The following is a 20194-nucleotide window of genomic DNA, read 5'->3' as shown; positions in this document are numbered from 1 at the left end:
TACATGTATATTCATGTTTCTTACTGGTATTTTGTATAGACGTACCCTACTGCAGTGTGTGGGCTGTTATTAGTTATTGCAATTAGGGATAAATAGATCCTTATATGTTTTATTGATTTTCGGAGCCATTAGTGTATTGTGCCTATGTTATGAGTATTATGACTTGGGATAAATTGGTCCTTAACTCCTTATACATGTATGTAGAACAGTTCTATTGATTTTTAAGAGCTCTACGGGGTGTTAAGTTGGCTCACCCCCCCCCCCCTCCTCCTCCTCCCCCCCCCCCTCCTCCTCCTCCCCATCCCTTCCTCCTCCTCCTTTCCTTTCTCCTCCCCCTCCCTTTCTCTAAATATCTAGACTTATCCCATGAGCTCCAATTTTAAGTGGGGAAGTTGCACAATGTTGATACTTAGTAAGCTTCAAATGACCACGGCATTGGAAAGTTTGAAATTGGCTGGGCTTTCATTGTTTTGTAGGCCTACCACTAATCTGCCCTTTCAAACGGGAATATTTGATCCTGTTTTCAGCACCTCACAAGCTCCGTTGACAGCTCGACATTGCCCTTTATTCTCCCCTATGCCTACTTCCATATTTAGACCAAATTTGATATTGATTTTCTTTGAAACATCAATAAATTACAATGACATCAGCATGCCTGGTATTTTAGGGAGTTAGCCAAAAATCGAACAATCATTTATTATTGTCATCTCAATGAATAATAATCAATATGCAACAGAATCCTCGTTTTTAAAGAATTTTTTTTTTCCATCATCATTTTTCTTAGATCTGTGTCAAAACATGTTAAGTCCGTGGTCAAAAGAGGGCGGTACATCCGTAAACAATTTGATTTGGGAAGGTCTGCCAAATGGCCAAATTGAAATTCTGTTCTTCGGCTGTTCATTTATTTCCCACAAACCTAGCTTCATTCAAGTAATTTGATTAATTATATAATGATAATAATTTACATAATTAGATGATATATTTTTCGAGCAGAAACATTGATGCATGGTTGAGAAAGTGATCAAACGCGAGCCCGACTCGTAATGACTTCGACCGTCGGAAACCCAGTGTATTTCGTCGGTGTAGATGTGGGGACATCGAGCGTCAGGGCTGCGCTGGTGAGCGGAACTGGCCAGGTGATTCGTGTAGCAGTAGAGCCGATTAAGATTTGGAATCCTTGTGAAAGTTTTTACGAACAATCATCAGATGACATTTGGAGAGCATGTTGCAAGACTGTTAAGGTATGATAGACCTTTATTTGATCATCTGTTTTGTTTATGTTTTTCTTTTAAGTCAAGAATGTTAGATGTATTTGTATTTGTAGGAGTTACTCGAACTTCGTTTTTTTTTTTTTAAACCACTAAATTGAGAAGAAAAAGAAGTTAATTTGAAAGTTAAGTTCTTTTATGGTTATGTACACCGTTAACTTCTACTTTTAAATATTGTTTGTAAAATAATCTTAGATTTCATTTTGAGGGAAAGAGATGCCCTGACTTTGTTTGGATCTGTAGTATTTTCCTCATTTCATCCTTTTTCATTTCTTAATGTCATTTGTTATTTTGCAAACCCAATTTGGGAGGACATTGCCCTCTGACATTATGCCAGGCACTGCCCCTATATATTTATCAACCAGTGTCAGCATAATGGCTTCAATGTCCCTGTACCTGGTAATCACCAGTGACTCATTCTCCCTTCCCAGAATTTGGTATAAAACTCTCTTTGTTTTATCCTGCCTCCCAAGAAGGATGAAAACAACATCTATTTAACTTTCTTCACTACTACACTTCTCATAGTTCTTCGACGAAGTAACAAGTCAATTCGAGAACGTCTTCTTACTTTGTTCCTGCGTACACTTGGAACTTATCTATCTCCGGCACTTCATTTGGAGGATCATCATTTTATATATCATTTCTCTATCATTCACCCAGAGATCAATCGCTTGTGCTAGCCAAGTTAAGTTTATCTGTGGTGAATTTGTAGTGAGCCATTTTGGAAAAGGTGCAATATTTGTGACTGTGTATATTATTTTGGAGGATTCATCCAACACGCATAAAGTCGGTAAGTGGCGATTGGTTTTATGTCATTTTTATCAACTCAGCGACCATTCCCGCTTCACTGGTGACCCCGACGTGATACTTGGAAGCTTGGTTGTACAATTTTATTATTCCCTGATTTTTTGGACTTAACAATTTCATTTTTGTCTTTCTTCAAATGTATACATTCTGGATTTTGTTTCGAATGTTTTATGCTCTTGCATTTATACACGTTTATTCGATGCATACCATGTCATGTATTACTGTTCTATTCATTACTACTGAAAGCCTTTCACATACCATGCTTGTAACTCGTTCAGGGAGAACAGTACATTTCTCAGATCGCTATGTTCAAGTTTGGCATTTCAAATGAGACTTTCTCATATTTTCATTCGGACTATTACTTTTTCTCTATTATCGCCCGTTTCCTTCTATTCAACGTTCTAGGAGGGGGCTGATGTAGTATTTTCCTCATTTCATCCTTTTTCATTTCTTAATGTCATTTGTTATTTTGCAAACCCAATTTGGGAGGACATTGCCCTCTGACATTATGCCAGGCACTGCCCCTATATATTTATCAACCAGTGTCAGCATAATGGCTTCAATGTCCCTGTACCTGGTAATCACCAGTGACTCATTCTCCCTTCCCAGAATTTGGTATAAAACTCTCTTTGTTTTATCCTGCCTCCCAAGAAGGATGAAAACAACATCTATTTAACTTTCTTCACTACTACACTTCTCATAGTTCTTCGACGAAGTAACAAGTCAATTCGAGAACGTCTTCTTACTTTGTTCCTGCGTACACTTGGAACTTATCTATCTCCGGCACTTCATTTGGAGGATCATCATTTTATATATCATTTCTCTATCATTCACCCAGAGATCAATCGCTTGTGCTAGCCAAGTTAAGTTTATCTGTGGTGAATTTGTAGTGAGCCATTTTGGAAAAGGTGCAATATTTGTGACTGTGTATATTATTTTGGAGGATTCATCCAACACGCATAAAGTCGGTAAGTGGCGATTGGTTTTATGTCATTTTTATCAACTCAGCGACCATTCCCGCTTCACTGGTGACCCCGACGTGATACTTGGAAGCTTGGTTGTACAATTTTATTATTCCCTGATTTTTTGGACTTAACAATTTCATTTTTGTCTTTCTTCAAATGTATACATTCTGGATTTTGTTTCGAATGTTTTATGCTCTTGCATTTATACACGTTTATTCGATGCATACCATGTCATGTATTACTGTTCTATTCATTACTACTGAAAGCCTTTCACATACCATGCTTGTAACTCGTTCAGGGAGAACAGTACATTTCTCAGATCGCTATGTTCAAGTTTGGCATTTCAAATGAGACTTTCTCATATTTTCATTCGGACTATTACTTTTTCTCTATTATCGCCCGTTTCCTTCTATTCAACGTTCTAGGAGGGGGCTGATGTAGTATTTTCCTCATTTCATCCTTTTTCATTTCTTAATGTCATTTGTTATTTTGCAAACCCAATTTGGGAGGACATTGCCCTCTGACATTATGCCAGGCACTGCCCCTATATATTTATCAACAAGTGTCAGCATAATGGCTTCAATGTCCCTGTACCTGGTAATCACCAGTGACTCATTCTCCCTTCCCAGAATTTGGTATAAAACTCTCTTTGTTTTATCCTGCCTCCCAAGAAGGATGAAAACAACATCTATTTAACTTTCTTCACTACTACACTTCTCATAGTTCTTCGACGAAGTAACAAGTCAATTCGAGAACGTCTTCTTACTTTGTTCCTGCGTACACTTGGAACTTATCTATCTCCGGCACTTCATTTGGAGGATCATCATTTTATATATCATTTCTCTATCATTCACCCAGAGATCAATCGCTTGTGCTAGCCAAGTTAAGTTTATCTGTGGTGAATTTGTAGTGAGCCATTTTGGAAAAGGTGCAATATTTGTGACTGTGTATATTATTTTGGAGGATTCATCCAACACGCATAAAGTCGGTAAGTGGCGATTGGTTTTATGTCATTTTTATCAACTCAGCGACCATTCCCGCTTCAGATCACTTTATCATTTTTGTCCTTTTTTTGGGGGGGGGGGGGAATGGGGCTAGCAAAAGAAAAAGAATAGAAAAGATGGAGGACCCGGTCCTACATTTCTGTAAATGAATTGAAATCGTTGTTGAATGTATTTCAATTGATATTCATTTCATTAGTTAACCTATACAGCTACATGAATGTTCATAAATCTTGATTATGAAATAATATTTTAGAGAAATGCGCCTATATCTAAGTACGATGTAGGCCTATATTAATATGAGCACACATTCTATGTATAAGTTTATAGAATATATTATGGAGTCTTTCATCAATAACGTTTTGTCATGATGCCTATTTTTCAACACAGCTCGACAAGTTCAGTTATAGGCCCAGCAGGTGATAATCTTGTTGAGTCTTCCCACAGATCCAGCGATGGACCTGTTGTATTAAGGAACAAACTCTTTACAGTGGTGTATTGATGAGCTATGGGAGGGCATTACAAGACATTGTCTTACTAAGGAGCCCGAAAAGACAGGCGAACAGATGAAATTGTCACTAAAACTTGCATCATAGCTTCTTAGCATATAATCATGAAGTAAACATTTGATCAACATAACTTTTCAACAATCACAATTTAATATTCTATACTTGTTCATTACCATTTCTCACAGCAAGTGACCTCAGATGACCTTGCAGAGTCAGTCCAAGGCATCGGATTTGATGCTACATGCTCCCTGGTGGCGCTAGATAAGGAACTGAAGCCACTGTCTGTAAGCCAGTCAGGTACAATAATGTCTCAGTCTTTCTTTGTTCACTAGTTTGACAGTGCAGATGTTTGAGAAGTGGGATGGGCGAGCAGACCTTAGCTAGTGTATGGGAGTGTGAATGTGAGTGTTTATGAGAGTATCCATGGTACAGGAGTGAGAATAGGAGCGTGTATAGGAATGAGAGCGTGTATTAAAGAGCAAAGGGCCTGCTTGCTCATCCTTTGACCCACTCTTGTGTCACCTCACAAAATATATTTTAAACCTGACTTAATTTGTCTGTTATTGCCTTAGTCATATTGGTTATGAATTTTGTTATGAATTTTGTTATATACTATATATTATACTTTGTGAGAATTTCAAACCAAATTTGTATGTATCTTTTGCCTTATTTAGCAGGTGTTATGGATCCAGAGTTATGGTTTGCAAAAAGATGTTTATCTTTTGTTGTGAAAGCTATGAATTCCAAAAATTATACAGTGGCACATATAGCTGGAATGGCCAGGTATGGAGCTCATTCTGTGTTGGGAGGTAACATAAGATTCTTGAATGATAAGTACTTCATGGATAACAATGAAATTCAAAAGCAGTGGGCTGTGCAATGCCAAGTGAATGATGAGACAATACGCATAGTTGAACAAGTAAAGGAATTGATCAACTCGAGGGATGATTATTTATGTAAGGGTTTCCTTAACCGAGAGGAGTGCGAGGAAATTATCTTGTATTTATGCACACTCTGATCTTACCCTGTTATACATGTATTCTGTTGTTGATGTTGTTTTTTTGTCTTTACATATATTGTGAATGTGCCTATTTGTAGAATATATTGTATATTTTTTGTTATTTTTTTTATATGTGCTTTTTAAAGCGAATAAAGAACTCTTGACTTGAATTGAATTGAATTATTGCCAATATAAATTGTTCATAATTCAGCCATCTGGCTGCGAAGTGCAATTATAATAAAACCTTTTAAATCAATCAATCAATTAATGTGACACAAATCTTGTTTGCCCAATAAATGCATTTTGATTTTGAATTTTACTTGTGATTTTCCAGCCATACTTGTCTTTTTAGAGCCCCTCAAATATTTTCAAACTATATTAAATTTGAAGACATTTGATGTCTTAAGTTGAGGAAGGAAAAATGATTTGAAAAAAACAGAATTTCTTTGTTCTGTATAATGGGATCAAAAATATGTAATAGTTTGTCAAGAGTGATATAGGTTTGCATGTCTGGTTTTTTGAGGGATTACAGTCAAATCAATTATCCATGAAATTTTCTTGTCAAAATGAATAGCAAGAATCAAGCAAAGCTGATAAAGCTGGTTATTCTCTATCACATTTTCTCAAACCTTCACCGATTAGCTTCTCTTTTTGCTGCCTTTATTAAAATCAAGTTGATGCCAATGTTGACTTACCCTTACATAGTTCTGTGCATCCTTGCTCAATTTGGCAGGATCGAGCAAGTGGTATATTGGATCTATGCCCAACAGGAGGGGCAAGATACCAGAGCTTACCTGTAATGCACATAGTTCAGCCCCGGCCCCCCTCCCCCAAACAAATTTATAAAAAATAATAATAATAAATGAACAAATAAAAATAATTATAATAATGATGAATAAAAAAAAAATGGAAACAAAATATTGCTACACATCACTGTTTTACTACTAAGCTGTAAGTTTTTGAGAAAGTGTCTAAATGTTTCATGCATTTCGGAGAGCAGTGTAAACCATTATTAAATCAATTTTTTTCTCAGAAAAATTTATCAGGAGGTGCAAATTTGCCCCCCTTGCCCCTCGTTCAAATTTGCTAGTGGCCTTGATCAAATAATCCATTTTAATCCATTCATCTTGTTGTGTAGGTGACAATGAGAGGAACATCATCATGTGGATGGATCATCGTGCTAAGGTTCAAGCAGAGAGAATCAACAAGGCGGGCCATGAAGCGCTACGCTTCACGGGAGGGGAGATATCCTTGGAGATGGAGCCACCAAAACTGCTATGGTTGAAAGAGGTAAAGGGGCAGGTCAAAGGTCATCTAATCATTTATTTCCCACTCATTACTAATAATAATGGAAAATAAACAATTTAATCGTCATTTATTATCAATGATTTTCCATGTTAATTTGGTCTGATTCAAGCTCTAGTTTGGTTAGGATCATAGAGTATACTAAAAAGATTCTGATATTCAGAATATATTGGGGCAGTATTCTAAAAAAAAATGATATCTTTAATGGTAGGAAAAGTGACATTAATTGTCACTCACATTAACTGATACTGTATGGAATGAGCACTTTTTCAAGGTTCTTGCACAGATTACTGGTATATCTGCATATATTCCATCCATTTTTATTCAGATTGATTAAGAGTGGCCTTCTGAAATGATGCTTTTGAGTAGTTAACAAATAGTGAAGGATTTCTAACCTGAATTCTTATTTTAAATGGTGCCATAAATGTAATTTCTTTTTCATTTTGCCGATTCTAATTTCACAGAATCTGTTTGAGGCGTGTTGGCAGAAAGCAGGTACATTCATGGATTTAGCTGACTTCATGACATGGAGAGCCACTGGATCACAGATAAGGTATTTCAAAATAATTAAATTCTTTCACCATCAGAGGCAGTTTAAAATATCTTAATTTAAATGCTTTACTATTTTTAACCAAAAAAGCCTGTCTTTTTTTAAAATTTTCAAATAAAAGAAAAAAAAGGAGATTTATGATTTAAAAATTATCCCAAGACATATGACTTGTGAAACCCAATTCTATACTTTTTGTAACAATGAGGGTTAAACAGTTCTTAGTACGCTCATTTTGCTTCCAAGCAGACAAGTGCAGAAATAACTGGTTTGTTCAAAAGAGCTCACTTTGTGTTGGTTTTGTATAACAAAGGGAGATTGATTTTAGGGGGGATTTTCATTTGTCCCCAAGCTTAATTATTACGTTTCCAGAGCTTTTCCATAACTTCTCTGCCCATCTGTATGGGTTTATAATATGGTGTTGAGACTAATGAAACACTAGATTCGCTGCTTATTCAACAGAATTGTCAAGCATAAGTTTAAAGAATAGTGTTCCATCATCTATTTTCTCTCTGCATCTCTCTAGATCTCTGTGCACAGTGGTATGTAAGTGGATGTTCCAAGCAAACGACACAGGACTGAGAGAGTGGAACTCATCATTCTATGAGAGTATCGGCCTCAAGGAACTCCTGGAAGATCAACAGCAGAAAATAGGTAAGTTGTCAAGCCATGCTGCTTCCCTGATGCCTATTTCAACCATTGTAGAACGATAATCTAAATGTGATTGTGAAGTGTAAGATGATTATTCATGATTAGCCATGATTATTCTATAATTAGCTGTCAGATTATTATTATTATTTTGTATGTGATTGGTTGGTTGGTTTTACCTGACTGCGAAGAACAGATGTGTATGCTTGTAAGTGAGCAACCAGGGTACCAACAGCTTTAGATCCTCTCTGAGGGACTTGTAAATGAGGATTAATGCCTTACCAAAGAGCACTAGCGCATCGACTTGGGTTCAAACACGGGATGCCCAAGCTACAAGACCGCTGCTCTACCACTGAGCCATCTCGTCTTCCATGTTTACCAGTTACCATATTTGTTATCAAAAGGAAACAATAGATCAAGGCAATTATGTAAGAGGAATATATGTTATATTGAGATTCAGTGAGAATAGCGTGTGCTTCTAACTTTCTTATTCTCTTATCGTAAAATTGAATACCCTCATAGATGCATTGTGGTAATATATTTGCATTATTACAACCAAAAATAAATATTTCCATTTTTTTTGTTTTACATTGGTTTACTACTTCTTGTCCAACAGGAAACCTTTTCCAGCTCCCAGGGGATCCATGTGGAGATGGTCTTAGTCATGGTGCTGCTGAGGAGCTTGGACTAAGACCAGGACTACCTGTAGGAACAGGAATAATTGATGCTTATGCTGGAGGCATAGGTGAGTACTAAAAATAGAAAAGACAGACTAAATGATACCGAATATGTTTAGCCCTTATATCATGGTGGTTAACACTGGCCTATATTTTTCCTCAAAAGTAAACTTCAATTCAAATGATTATTATTTGATGGTAAATATGCCTTCTTTTTACAACTCGTCTTGGATAAAATTTCATTTTGCACAACCAGGCCACTGGGTTCCACACTAGCTTTTTGGAAAGGGGGTCCTATTGTATATTTTAGAGTTTGAATGCTTGAGCCCAATGTAAAGACTTCAAAATTAGAGGGGTCCAGGAGAGTTTAGATTTTGTTAATTTTGAGCCCTGCCTTGATCAATTTGATTTAATTTTTTTCGATAAAGGAATGTTGGGTGCAGATGTGTCTGGCTTGAAGCTGCCTTGTGAAACTCGACCTTTGACCTCCAGGCTTGCTCTCATCTGTGGGACGTCAACATGTCACATGAGTGTGAGTATACCATGGTGCATGACCTAGCTGCAACCTCTTGATGACAGAGTGGTCATGTACAGTCAAACCTGTCTATAAAGGCCACCCAAGGTAAATAGAGGAAGTGACCATTGTAGACAGGTTCTGTGACACATAATGTATCTCTTTCTCAAGGGAGACAAAATACTTGGCCACTATAGACAGGTGGCCTTTCTAGACAGGTTCTACAACACACATTTCTTTCTCGAGGGAGACAAAATATATGGCCACTACAGACAGGTGACCTTCATAGACAGGTTCTACAACACACATTTCTTTCTCGAGGGAGACAAAATATATGGCCACTACAGACAGGTGACCTTCATAGACAGGTTCTACAACACACATTTCTTTCTCGAGGGAGACAAAATACAAGGCCACTATAGACAGGTGGTCTTTATAGAGAGGTGTCTACTAGCTATGACATGTCTGATTATAGTTGTGATGCGTTAGACTTTAGTTATGATGCAATCCAACTTTGACCACATTAAACAACTTGAGATGAAACTAGCATGAAAGATTGAAACTAGGAAATACTTTTATTGAGGTTTCGGAATATTGGTATTACTTTGTATCTCAGGCAATGGTCTTGACCTAAGGTGCCAATGAAGTGTTGATGCATTATTCAGAAGAGACATTGAAATGTTGAACAACTAAGCTAAAGTACAGTAAAGTCAGTAAAGTATACTGTATGTATATGTTCATAAAGAGCACGTCTAACTTCTATTGTATTAAATTTATATAATACTTTATATTCAGTTTGTAGTATATTTCTTTGTTTATTTCTACCCCACATTACTTTTGGCTTAGCCCCACATACTCACTTTGCTTTGTTCTTCCTTCCTTCCCTTTTCAGCTGAGCGAGAAAGATATCTTTGTACCAGGTGTTTGTGTTCCATACTACAGCACTATGGTGCCAGCACTCCAGGGGGGGGGGGGGGGGGGGGACCGAGGAGAGAGCTGGATAGGGCAGCCTTACTGCTTTTATTGTAGTCCTATAATATATCGTCGGCCTTATGCCAAAAGGGCCTTAACCCGATTTGGGGGTTATTGAGTTATTAACATCACCTTGTAGATTTCATCATTCTCTTTAAAATGATGTGCTTGTTGAAATTTGATTTATTTATGAAGATAATTATGAATTTCAAAATTCCTTACGTCAAAAGGGCCTTAACCTACACGGCAAATCTTTTATCAATGACAGATTATTTCGTAATTTCCATTTAATTCAATAAATATCAGTAGAAACACCATTAAAAACATGATTAGTCTAGAATAGACACAATGTACTTAAAATAATCACTGAAAGTATATGTCATGAATTTAGATCATGAAATCTGAGTGAGATTTAAATTAGGTATGGATAAATGAAATGCGACCGACTCGTTGAAATACAATGGTCAACGTATGGGACTGTGATGAAAAATAAACAACGAAAAAGGTGTTATAAATGTACGATCTCTAAAAAATAACTTTACCGAAAGCTGCATTATATTAATAAAAATATTCAGATATCAAAAATCCCTTTTCAGACATTTTAATTAACCAGTTTTATCAGTTTTCGTGATCCAATAGCCGTAGGAGGGCCTTTCTGGCAAACCAAAGGTGTTGCAAAACAAGAAAATTTCCTTATGCCAGAAGGGCGCTAACTATGCGCACGTACTATGCGCGCCCTTTTGGCATACCGACGCGTAGGTTACGCCCCTTTTTGGCACAATGCCGAGTAGGTTACGGCCCTTCTGGCATAAATACGCTGCATTCAAGCCTTATACCAAAAAGGCCCTAACATGTTTTTTGCACATAGCATGTACAATTCTGAATATTTTATAACACATTTAACACATTTCATGTAAAACTTAATAACTTAACATATTTATTGATATTGGCTTCAAAAACAAAAAAACGACCACAAACTTTTGATTATTAGAGAGGCCAAAACCTTTAAACGCGATTATCTCGGAATGGCCAAAAGCAGTTAAGGCCCTTTTGGCATAAGGCCGACGATATTATGTTCTCTGTTCTCATTTTGATGTATGCTCTTTTTCAGCTGAGCAAGAAGGAGACCTTTGTGCCCGGTGTTTGGGGTCCTTACTACAGCTGTATGGTGCCAGGACTCTGGGGGAACGAAGGAGGAGAGAGCTGTACAGGCAAGCTCATTGATCATATCATACACACTCATCCTGCCGTTGATCTGCTTACAGAACAGAGCAAAAAGAGGTATGAAATTGCTATAAAGTGATAATTTTTTCTTATCTGGTAAGTACTCTAAACTTGGTAAGGTTAAATTTTTCAGGATCAGAAATTTCCAATGATCGTAATGAATAGAGCATAATAACAAACATATATACATGCACGATGTAAGTATAAAACAGATTAATATAATACCGCTAACTTGTTTTATGATGGTTGACTTTCATTTCCAAATCCATCTTTTCATATTCCGTTTTTTCCTTATCTAATTCCCCCCTCCCCATGTTTTTAATTCTCGGCTTTGTAAGGTTAATACAGTATTATGAAAGTGCTTACTTGCTTAAGTCGGGTCAACTGCCCGAGCTGTGATGGCCATCCACACATTCCTGTCCAGCATGGCTGCTTTTATCTCTGACAGTTCAAGTCCCGTATCCTTCTTGAGTAGGTCTGTATAAGTAAGATGAGGTCTTCCAGGTTTCTTCTTCCCGTGTTTAGGCTTCCAGAGTAAAAGCTGAGATATTGGTTCATTGATGTTCCTACAGCTGTGGCCTGCAAAACGTAGTCTTCTTTCCCTGATCTTTTCTGATACTTCTGGTAGATTCCCGTACAGCTCCTTATTGGTTATATGCTGGCTCCAGTGCACGTTAAATGCTGTCCTAAGAAGTCTGGTGTAGCAACCATCTAATTCTTTTGCCAGCTTTGTTGTAACTGTCCATGCTTCGCAGCCGTATAGAAGCACAGATTCAACTGTAGCAACAAACAAACGTTGTTTGAACTGCCTAGGAAGAGAAGATTTCCAGATTCTTCCAAGCTTGCTACACGCTCTCCATGCTGCTGACTTACGAGCTTTCACATCTTTTTCTGTGCTCACCATCAGTGCTCCCAGGTACTTGAAATCAGGTACATTCTCCAACTGAGTTTCATCATGTGTTTTTATAGTGATGATCCCCCTGTGATTGAATGACATGAACTTGGTTTTGCCTGAATTCATCCGGAGCCCGACCTTGCCTACCGATGTCTCCACCCTGCTCAGGAGTTTTTGGGCTTGCTCTAATTCCTCAGATAGCAGGGCTATGTCATCGGCGAAATCTAGGTCTGTTATGATTTCCGGACCAACTCTCCTACTTCTCCTTCTTTCTAGTTGGAATCCAAGTTCTTCTTCATGGCCGTCTATAGCTGCTCGCAAGGCATAATCGAGGACTATTACAAATAGGTAAGGTGCAAGCGTGTCACCTTGAAGCACACCAGCCATGATTTCAAAGAGGTCAGTCTCTCCATCAGGTGATATTACTTTTGCTTTGGTGTCTTCGTACATCTTGTCAATAGCATTCACCAGTTGTTCCGGTATGCCATATGCAGTAAGGATCTTCAACATCTTGCCTCTGTGGATGGTATCGAAAGCTTTGCGAAAGTCAATAAATGTGATAATAGCCGGGAGCTGATTTTCTTTTACTCCTTCTATAAGCCTGCGAAGTGCCAAAATATGTCCCACTGTGGTCCTTCCAACTCTGAATCCATTTTGGTTGGTTCTCAGGTGACTATCAAGTACAGGTCTGATCCTGTTCAAAATCAATCTATTGAAAGTTTTGGCCACGATGGAGCTTAGACTGATTCCTCGATAGTTTCCTCCTTGGCTCAGGTCTCCAGACTTTGGTATTGGTACAATGTTCAGTATGGACCATTGGTGGGGCTTTTCTTCATTGATCAGAGCGTTGTTGCAGAAACTCAGAATGATTTCATCCAGGTCACATCTTTTTAGAACCTCTGGTGGTATGCCATCTTCCCCAAAGCTCTTCCCTTCTACTAGTGACTTTATTGCCTTTGAATACTCTTTAAGATCAAATGGCCCTGTCTTGATGTTCAGACTCTCTAGTATAGGCAGAATTTCTTCATCCTCATCATCTATATCTGGAGGGCTTCCAAGAAGATTCTTGAAGTGGTTGAACCAGTTTATGACCCTGTCTTTCTGTGTGTCTCCTTTTAACTGCCCTTTCGGGGATGCTTTCCTTCCGGTTATGTCATTTATGAGTCTCCAGCTCTGCCCATGTTTACTGTTGGCATGCGCTCTCTCCACATCTTTTAGTTTACTATCAAGATCTTCTTCTATAACTACATTGTATGCTTCCTCAAGGTTGTGCTTGGCTTGCTTGTAGATCTGCCGATTTTCATCAGTTGTATCTTTCTGGTACTCCATGTAGGCTTTATTGATCTTATTTCTAGCACTGATTACACGTGTATCGTTGGGAAAATGCAACTTTCTTGTCTTCTTTTTCACTGGGATAACTTTCTCAGTAGCCTCCTTATGTGCTGTTATGAATCGCTCATACCTCTCGGTAGCTGATTCTTCCTCCTTCTCTAGGGGCTGGAACCTGTTGCGGACTTCAATGCTGTATAGCTTCTGAAGGTGGTTGTCAGTGCTGAGAAGTTTCCAATCGTGCTGTTTTCCTTTTGCCAAGGTTTTGCTCTTTCGAAGGCTCAGACGGACTCTTGCAGATACTATTCTATGGTCGGATCCTACACTGGCAAAAGTACTATACGCCTCAACATTATTCAAGCTGTTCCTCCACTTTTTCCTTATTAGTATATAATCCAGTTGGCATTTACTTCCACCTGGGCTAATATAGGTCCACAATTTCCCTTTCTTCTTACAGTACTGACCACTTGCTATAACTAGGTTCTTTTCAACTGCCATGTCCACTAAGTACTTTCCATTTCTGTTGGTTGTTTCATGGTAGGTATATTTAGCATCCTCAGGTCCAATTCTGGCATTAAAGTCTCCAACCACAAGAAGAACATTGTGTGCTGGTATGGAGTCAATTGCTCTTCTTAAATTGTCGTAGTGTCCTTCAATGATATCCTCGTTCACTACGTTGGTTGGGCAATAAGTTGTAATGACTGTAGTTGCAGGGTTTCCTTGAAAATTTGCGACGAGTATTCGGTCAGAATGTGATCTCATGCTAGCTAGGGAGTCATATGCACTGGGACTTAGTAGTAATCCCACACCTCCTATTGCAGCTCCGGCTGAACTTCTGTTTGCAGATGATGTTATAAGCATGTTGTTTAGAACTTTCTCATATCTGATAGGCTCATTATGTACTATTCGATGTTCTTGTACTCCCAAAATATCAATGTTCTGCGCTGTTAAATTGGTTGATAGCTCTTCTCTATTTCTTTGCTCCCTAATAGTTCTCACATTCATAGTTGATACAATTACTGTCTTTCTACATCTTAAAAATGGTCGTCCTTTACAGACACCATCATCAGATTTACCCCTTCCATAAGGCTTTGAGGGCAAGCCGTCATGAGATTCTAAGGAATCGATGCCTGATCCAGGACATGTTGTGTTAGGGACTTTAACCCTAGTGTTGTTAGGTTGTGCCATCATAGTTTTTCATTTGCTTATAATATCTGTGGTTGCAACTCCTACAGTATGGTTTAGTTCTAAAAGCTGTCATGAGTTTTCCTTCTCTATTGATATTGTGAATGAATTCACTGATAAAGCAAGAGGAGAACTCTTACTGGTTTCACGCTAGGGTTTTCCTTCCCAGACTCATCCCCCGTCGGTTTCCCCAGGCCACAAAGCGGACCCGAGTTATCCAGCCGGCACCAGCGTGGAGGTGGGAGTTTGAGTTGCTAGTAGAGAGGCGATTATGGACTCATGGGCTTAGATGTTAGTTGCCAGAGTACAAACGGCAGCAGAGAGGTAGAATGAAAGGTAGGATATAGAAGAGGAAAGATGATAGCTTACATGCAGAAGGAAGGTAAGGGCATGCAGGGGAGACATGGAAGGGTGAAATGATAGCAAAGCAAGCTAACCGAAGTTGCGCATCTAAAAGCCATTTTACCGACCTGAAAGTACTGCTGTAATGTAAAGACATAATTCAGCTATTAAATAATTTTACTGCTCAAATTTGGAACAGTTAAATGATAAGAATTGTGCAACCAACGTCTTGATATTTCCTTTTTCTTTGCAGAGGTTGTGATATGTACACATGGTTAGATGACCAATTGATGACCATGGCCAGAGAAAAACACCTCTCGTCTCCAGCCATGCTCACCAGAGATCTCCATGTTTGTCCTTATTTCTATGGCAACAGATCACCGCTTGCTGATCCTACATTGAAAGGAATGGTCAGTTCTTCTCTAATCAGAAATTGGCAAAAAAAGGGACACTTTGACAAAATTTTCTTTCCTACTACCAGTAATCATATAAATAGATAATCAAAACAAGTTCAGGGCAATAATAAATTACATGTATATATACTCTCTGTGTTATAATAATCAATGGTCACATCAATGATCATTGTTTGGGCGAAATCAAAGGAACATTAACCCATGTCATGTGACAGATATTTATCAAAAAATCATCCAATTCTACATTTACAAATGTTAGTTTTTTGGTTCAAGTATAATGAACACAAGTCAAAATGTACAACTATAGCAGCAATACATGCTCAAGTTTGTTGAGAATTTTTTGTTGACAGTTAATGCAATGTTGACTGATTTAATGATAATTTGGGTTTCAGACTGATTGATAATCTAGTTGTTTCTATTCTTCTTGTTGCAGATTTGTGGTTTGAGGTTGTCTTCCAGTCTGGATGACCTAGCACTTCTCTACCTTGCTACCCTTCAGGCATTAGCAGTAAGTTGGGTTGGATATTCTTTGTTCTATGGGCCAAATAAGCTATTCAGCTTCATCTATTATATTTTTCATAATTGTTCATAAACCAATAATGGTGACAATGGGATATTAATCCCAAAGAAAATTGCAGGGAATCTTTTTTTTTAAATAATAGTTGTGGTAGGAATATGTGTTCTAATGTAAGAAGGGCTATTTTTCTAGTTGATGCATTCTGTCATTTTGAAGGGTATAGCTTTTACATTTTAAGTATTTTGATTATTATCTAATCTACTGTTCATTTAAAATACACACAATTTACCACAACTGAAATTCTGCCTTTGATTTCCAACATTGTATCAGTAAATATCAAAATCTGTGTGAAACCAACCAAGAAAAGTTATGTTAAAAGGACACTAATATTTAACAACATTACTTCAATTTGAAAATGATCTCCTATCGAGATTCGAGAATGAAAGTGATTGTTTATCTGATAAATTGCTGTGCTTTGCTTTGCCTTAATCTCACACTTTTTTGCATTTATTGATAACAGCATGGAACACATTTGATAGTCCAACAAATGGTCAAATCTGGTTACGACATCTCAACTCTCTTTGCTTGTGGTGGTCTGTGTAAGAGTGATCTGTTCTTACAAACCCATGCAGATGTTACAGGTGAGATGCTTGCACTATGAACATGACTGACAATGAGAGCGGACAAAATATACAGTTCCTCAGGTAGACAAAGGAACATCCCTTCACAGCTATTATGTAAAAAGGTGAATATGCATGTGACACCTGTTCTACACATTTTTACATAATAGCAGTGAAGGGATGTTCCTTTGTCTACCTGAGGAACTGTATATTTTGTCCGCTCTCATTGTCAGTCATGTTCATAGTGTTGGTTCCCCCAGATTCATGATTCAGTCAACTTATATGTGAAGACTGCTCGAGGGAAACAAAAGCGGCTGCTGTTGAGAGTTGGTCTTTTAATACAATTTCCCCATTGATACCAAAATTTACTTATTTTTGTCAAGATTCATTGTTTAGGGTGAATAGTATTAAAAAAATATGGAAATTCAAATAAATTATCAAAATAAATCTGTAAATATGATAAATGCTTTCTGTTATATGTTTACTGGTAATGTTTGTAATACCTATGTAGTAAGTTAGGATGAGATCCATGGTAGATAAATGTCAATTAAAAGGTGATACAGTGGTATGCAAAAGTCATCATTTATTCTTTAATTGTGTTTTGTTTCTTTTTCATATTTTATGGAAAAGTTAAATGAAGATAATTTATACATTGTTCCAACAAGCTCCTTTTTGTCTGACCCCCTTCCCCTCTTTATGTCTGAACCCCCCCCCCCCCTCCCCCTCTTCTCACAGGTCTGCCTATAGTCTTGCCTAAGGAGTCTGAGTCAGTATTGGTTGGGGCAGCCATCTTGGGAGCAAAGGCTTCTGGGAGATTTGACCTCGAGGTAAGTTTCTTGACCATAAAAAGAACATTTTTCGTTGTTGTTTTATGATGCATTGTATTTCTTTTCTAAGTTCATAGTATTTCACAATGTGTGTGGTTGCTATTTCTTCCCAGGCATGTTTTGAGTTTGTTTTATTTTTATTTTCTTAGTGGGAAGGGGGGTCTGGATAGGTAAGGTCAGGGAGATACAGCAAAGTGATCATGTAATGGTGTTGAACTCTGAATATCTATATAACTACCCACTGGCTTTTTTCATAAATTTGCAGGACCCTATCACCGGGTAAACTCTACAAGCCTTGTGTTTATAGCATGCCTCTTCAATGTATCTCTATTTGCAATATGTATTTTGTTCTGTCTATTAGTCAGTATTATTACAGTGTACATGCTTAAAAGAAGAATAAATGAAGAGAAAAGGAGATATGTTACAACAGTTTAGATATATGAGCAATTTCTTTTAGCCAATCATGCCCTATTCATTTATTTATATCCACTTTGAATGTTACATGTATGTTTGTTATTGCAGAAACTTAAAAATTAAAAAAAAAATTATAATAGCATTTATAAAGTTTCACCCAAAACTGCACCTGTTTCAATTTTTACTATTATCAAGTCACTCATCTTTTTAATCTCTGTCCTTTCTGATATTTATTTAACTAAATCATTCCTCCCCCCCCCCCCCCACCGCCATAGAGTGCAATGAGCCGAATGTGTGGCGTGGGTAAAGTTGTCTGGCCAGATGAACAACAGAGGGTGTACTACATCAAAAAACATGAAGTGTTCTTGAAACTTGTCGATCATCAGAGGGAGTACAAATGCATCATGGAAGAGCTCTGACGTAGGAAACCATTTACCCAAAGAATGAGGTTCATCCAAGGTAAGTCTATATATATATATATAAAAGTGTATATGTATATATATATATAAAATAAAATGTAATGTCTCTGAAAACACTAGACATGGGCAATAATGTACCGTAGTCAAAAAGTTGGAAAATGTCAAATTTTGATGGAAAAAAAAAAATGATTTTGAATCTCTCATTGTGTTGCCAAATTAAAGATTTTAAAGCTTATTTTCCTTTTTAAAACTCTTCGCATCAAACGCAATATATTCATGAAACAAAAATGGATGCACTATGTGCAGAAATGGTTGCCCTTTCTACTCCTGCATCTTGCATAATATTATAATAATAATAATAACATTGCACACAATGTATGCACATTCTCCACTCCCTGGGGAGCATTCCAGCCAGGCGTCATTTTTACATGCGCACACTTGCTAATATCTAAGCACATTATAGCTTTCGCATCCTGCTATATCCTATATCCTACTTAGGATATAGGATATGAACATCTGTTGTATCAAATGTTTACCCAAATGATGGCAAGTTCCCTGTGAGAACCCAAGATGAAAATGTTGTTTTCATGTGGGCATATTTTTTTTAAAATCTTGTTGCAGATTGACCATCTCCAACTACAGCTACCTATAGACCTGAAACATTAGGATATCATCAGGTGCTCTGCCAACTAGGGCTTCCATGAAAAATAGGACATCAAATTTTCCTTTTGTTTATGTTGTCTTTAATCGAGGTACCTACAGGAAAGTGAATCAATGATAAAGGAATGAAAGAGTGAGTGAAAGAGTGAGGGAATGAATGAATGAGTGAGTGAAAAAGTGAGTTAAAGGGAACCCAAACCTTCATACTAAGTTACTTTTATTGTAAAGTTTAAGATATTGGAATAAAATCAGTGAAAATTTGAACAAAATCGGGTAAGGAATAAGTAAGTTTCAGCTTTTTTAAATGACTTCCACTAGAGGGCAATATTCAATTTGCTGACATAATTTGTGGACAACTCTCCATGCCTTTTGGACATCAAATTTCATGTTTTTCCTTCTTTCTTGGGATTGAGATAATCTATTCCCCTGAAAGCAAGGTATAGAATGCAAAATGATATTCTACTTCACATGTTATGAAGTCGGATCAAGAACACAAATAAATATGAAGAAAATGAAAGAATTGTGAAATTTGATGTACAATAGGCATTGGAGAGTTGTCCACAAATGATGTCATCAAATTGAATATCGCCCTCTAGTGACTAGTCATTTCAAAAATCTTTAACTTCTTTATTCCTTGCCCGATTTTTTTCAAATTTTCACTGATTTTATTCCAAACTTTACAATAAAAGAAACTTAGTATGAAGGCTTTGGTTCCCTTTAATGAATGAATGAATGAATAAACAAATTAATCAATCAATGTGTGATTATTTTGATTGATTGAGTGAATGAGTAAATAAATTAATTACCGAGTGGATAAACAAATGAACAGATAAATAGATCACTGGCCGGGGACAGAAAAGTTGTGACAAGTACTGCAATAAATTATCAATGAGAAAGGAAGGTACAATTTAGATCTGATGGGTCAAATTGAAATTGGTTGAATTAAAGATACATGTATATAGATATGTCTTATTTTTGTAAGTGCTTGTATGAAATACAATCATATATTATATTTTGACCGAGATATTTCACTCTGTATTATCCTTTATTGTAGCCGTCTTGTTGTCCAAAGACAAATGAAAAGAAGTTGTTGTCATACTTTGAATATTGAATACCGATAGTATATCTACATGTAC

General features: G+C 37.2%; 1 protein-coding gene across 4 annotated transcripts; it reads left to right on the top strand.

Moving 5' to 3' along the window:
- The first annotated feature begins 842 nt into the window (after positions 1-842).
- On the top strand, positions 843-19497 carry LOC586158 (FGGY carbohydrate kinase domain-containing protein). 4 transcript variants are annotated; one of them, XM_030996112.1, is made up of 15 exons: positions 1136-1241; positions 1929-4028; positions 4736-4847; positions 6689-6840; positions 7320-7408; positions 7929-8056; positions 8667-8795; positions 9156-9259; positions 11325-11494; positions 15442-15598; positions 16035-16109; positions 16639-16759; positions 17474-17565; positions 18255-18438; positions 19020-19497. In XM_030996112.1, exons 4-14 carry the CDS (start codon positions 6712-6714, stop codon positions 18396-18398), a joined length of 1338 nt encoding a protein of 445 aa, XP_030851972.1. In that variant the 5' UTR covers positions 1136-1241; positions 1929-4028; positions 4736-4847; positions 6689-6711; the 3' UTR covers positions 18399-18438; positions 19020-19497. The 4 variants fall into 4 exon arrangements, with proteins under 4 accessions (XP_030851970.1, XP_030851972.1, XP_030851971.1 ...); XM_030996111.1 differs by having other exon boundaries at positions 1224-1241; positions 1700-4028; XM_030996110.1 differs by lacking the exon at positions 1929-4028 and having other exon boundaries at positions 843-1241.
- Positions 19498-20194: the final 697 nt, after the last annotated feature.

The sequence above is a fragment of the Strongylocentrotus purpuratus genome, unplaced genomic scaffold (genome assembly GCF_000002235.5).
Source record: "Strongylocentrotus purpuratus isolate Spur 01 unplaced genomic scaffold, Spur_5.0 spur5_scaffold_3, whole genome shotgun sequence".
Lineage (NCBI taxonomy): Eukaryota > Metazoa > Echinodermata > Echinoidea > Camarodonta > Strongylocentrotidae > Strongylocentrotus > Strongylocentrotus purpuratus.
The sequence above is the reverse complement of the archived record's forward strand: the minus strand, read 5'-3'. Positions and strand labels throughout refer to the sequence as shown.

Coding starts and splice junctions, on each gene's coding strand:
- LOC586158 (XM_030996110.1), top strand. CDS start 1,044: ATGACTTCGACCGTCGGAAACCCAGTGTATTTCGTCGGTGTAGATGTG. Junction 1,242..4,735: donor CATGTTGCAAGACTGTTAAG/GTATGATAGACC, acceptor CATTTCTCACAG/CAAGTGACCTCAGATGACCT. Junction 11,495..15,441: donor ACAGAACAGAGCAAAAAGAG/GTATGAAATTGC, acceptor TTTTCTTTGCAG/AGGTTGTGATATGTACACAT.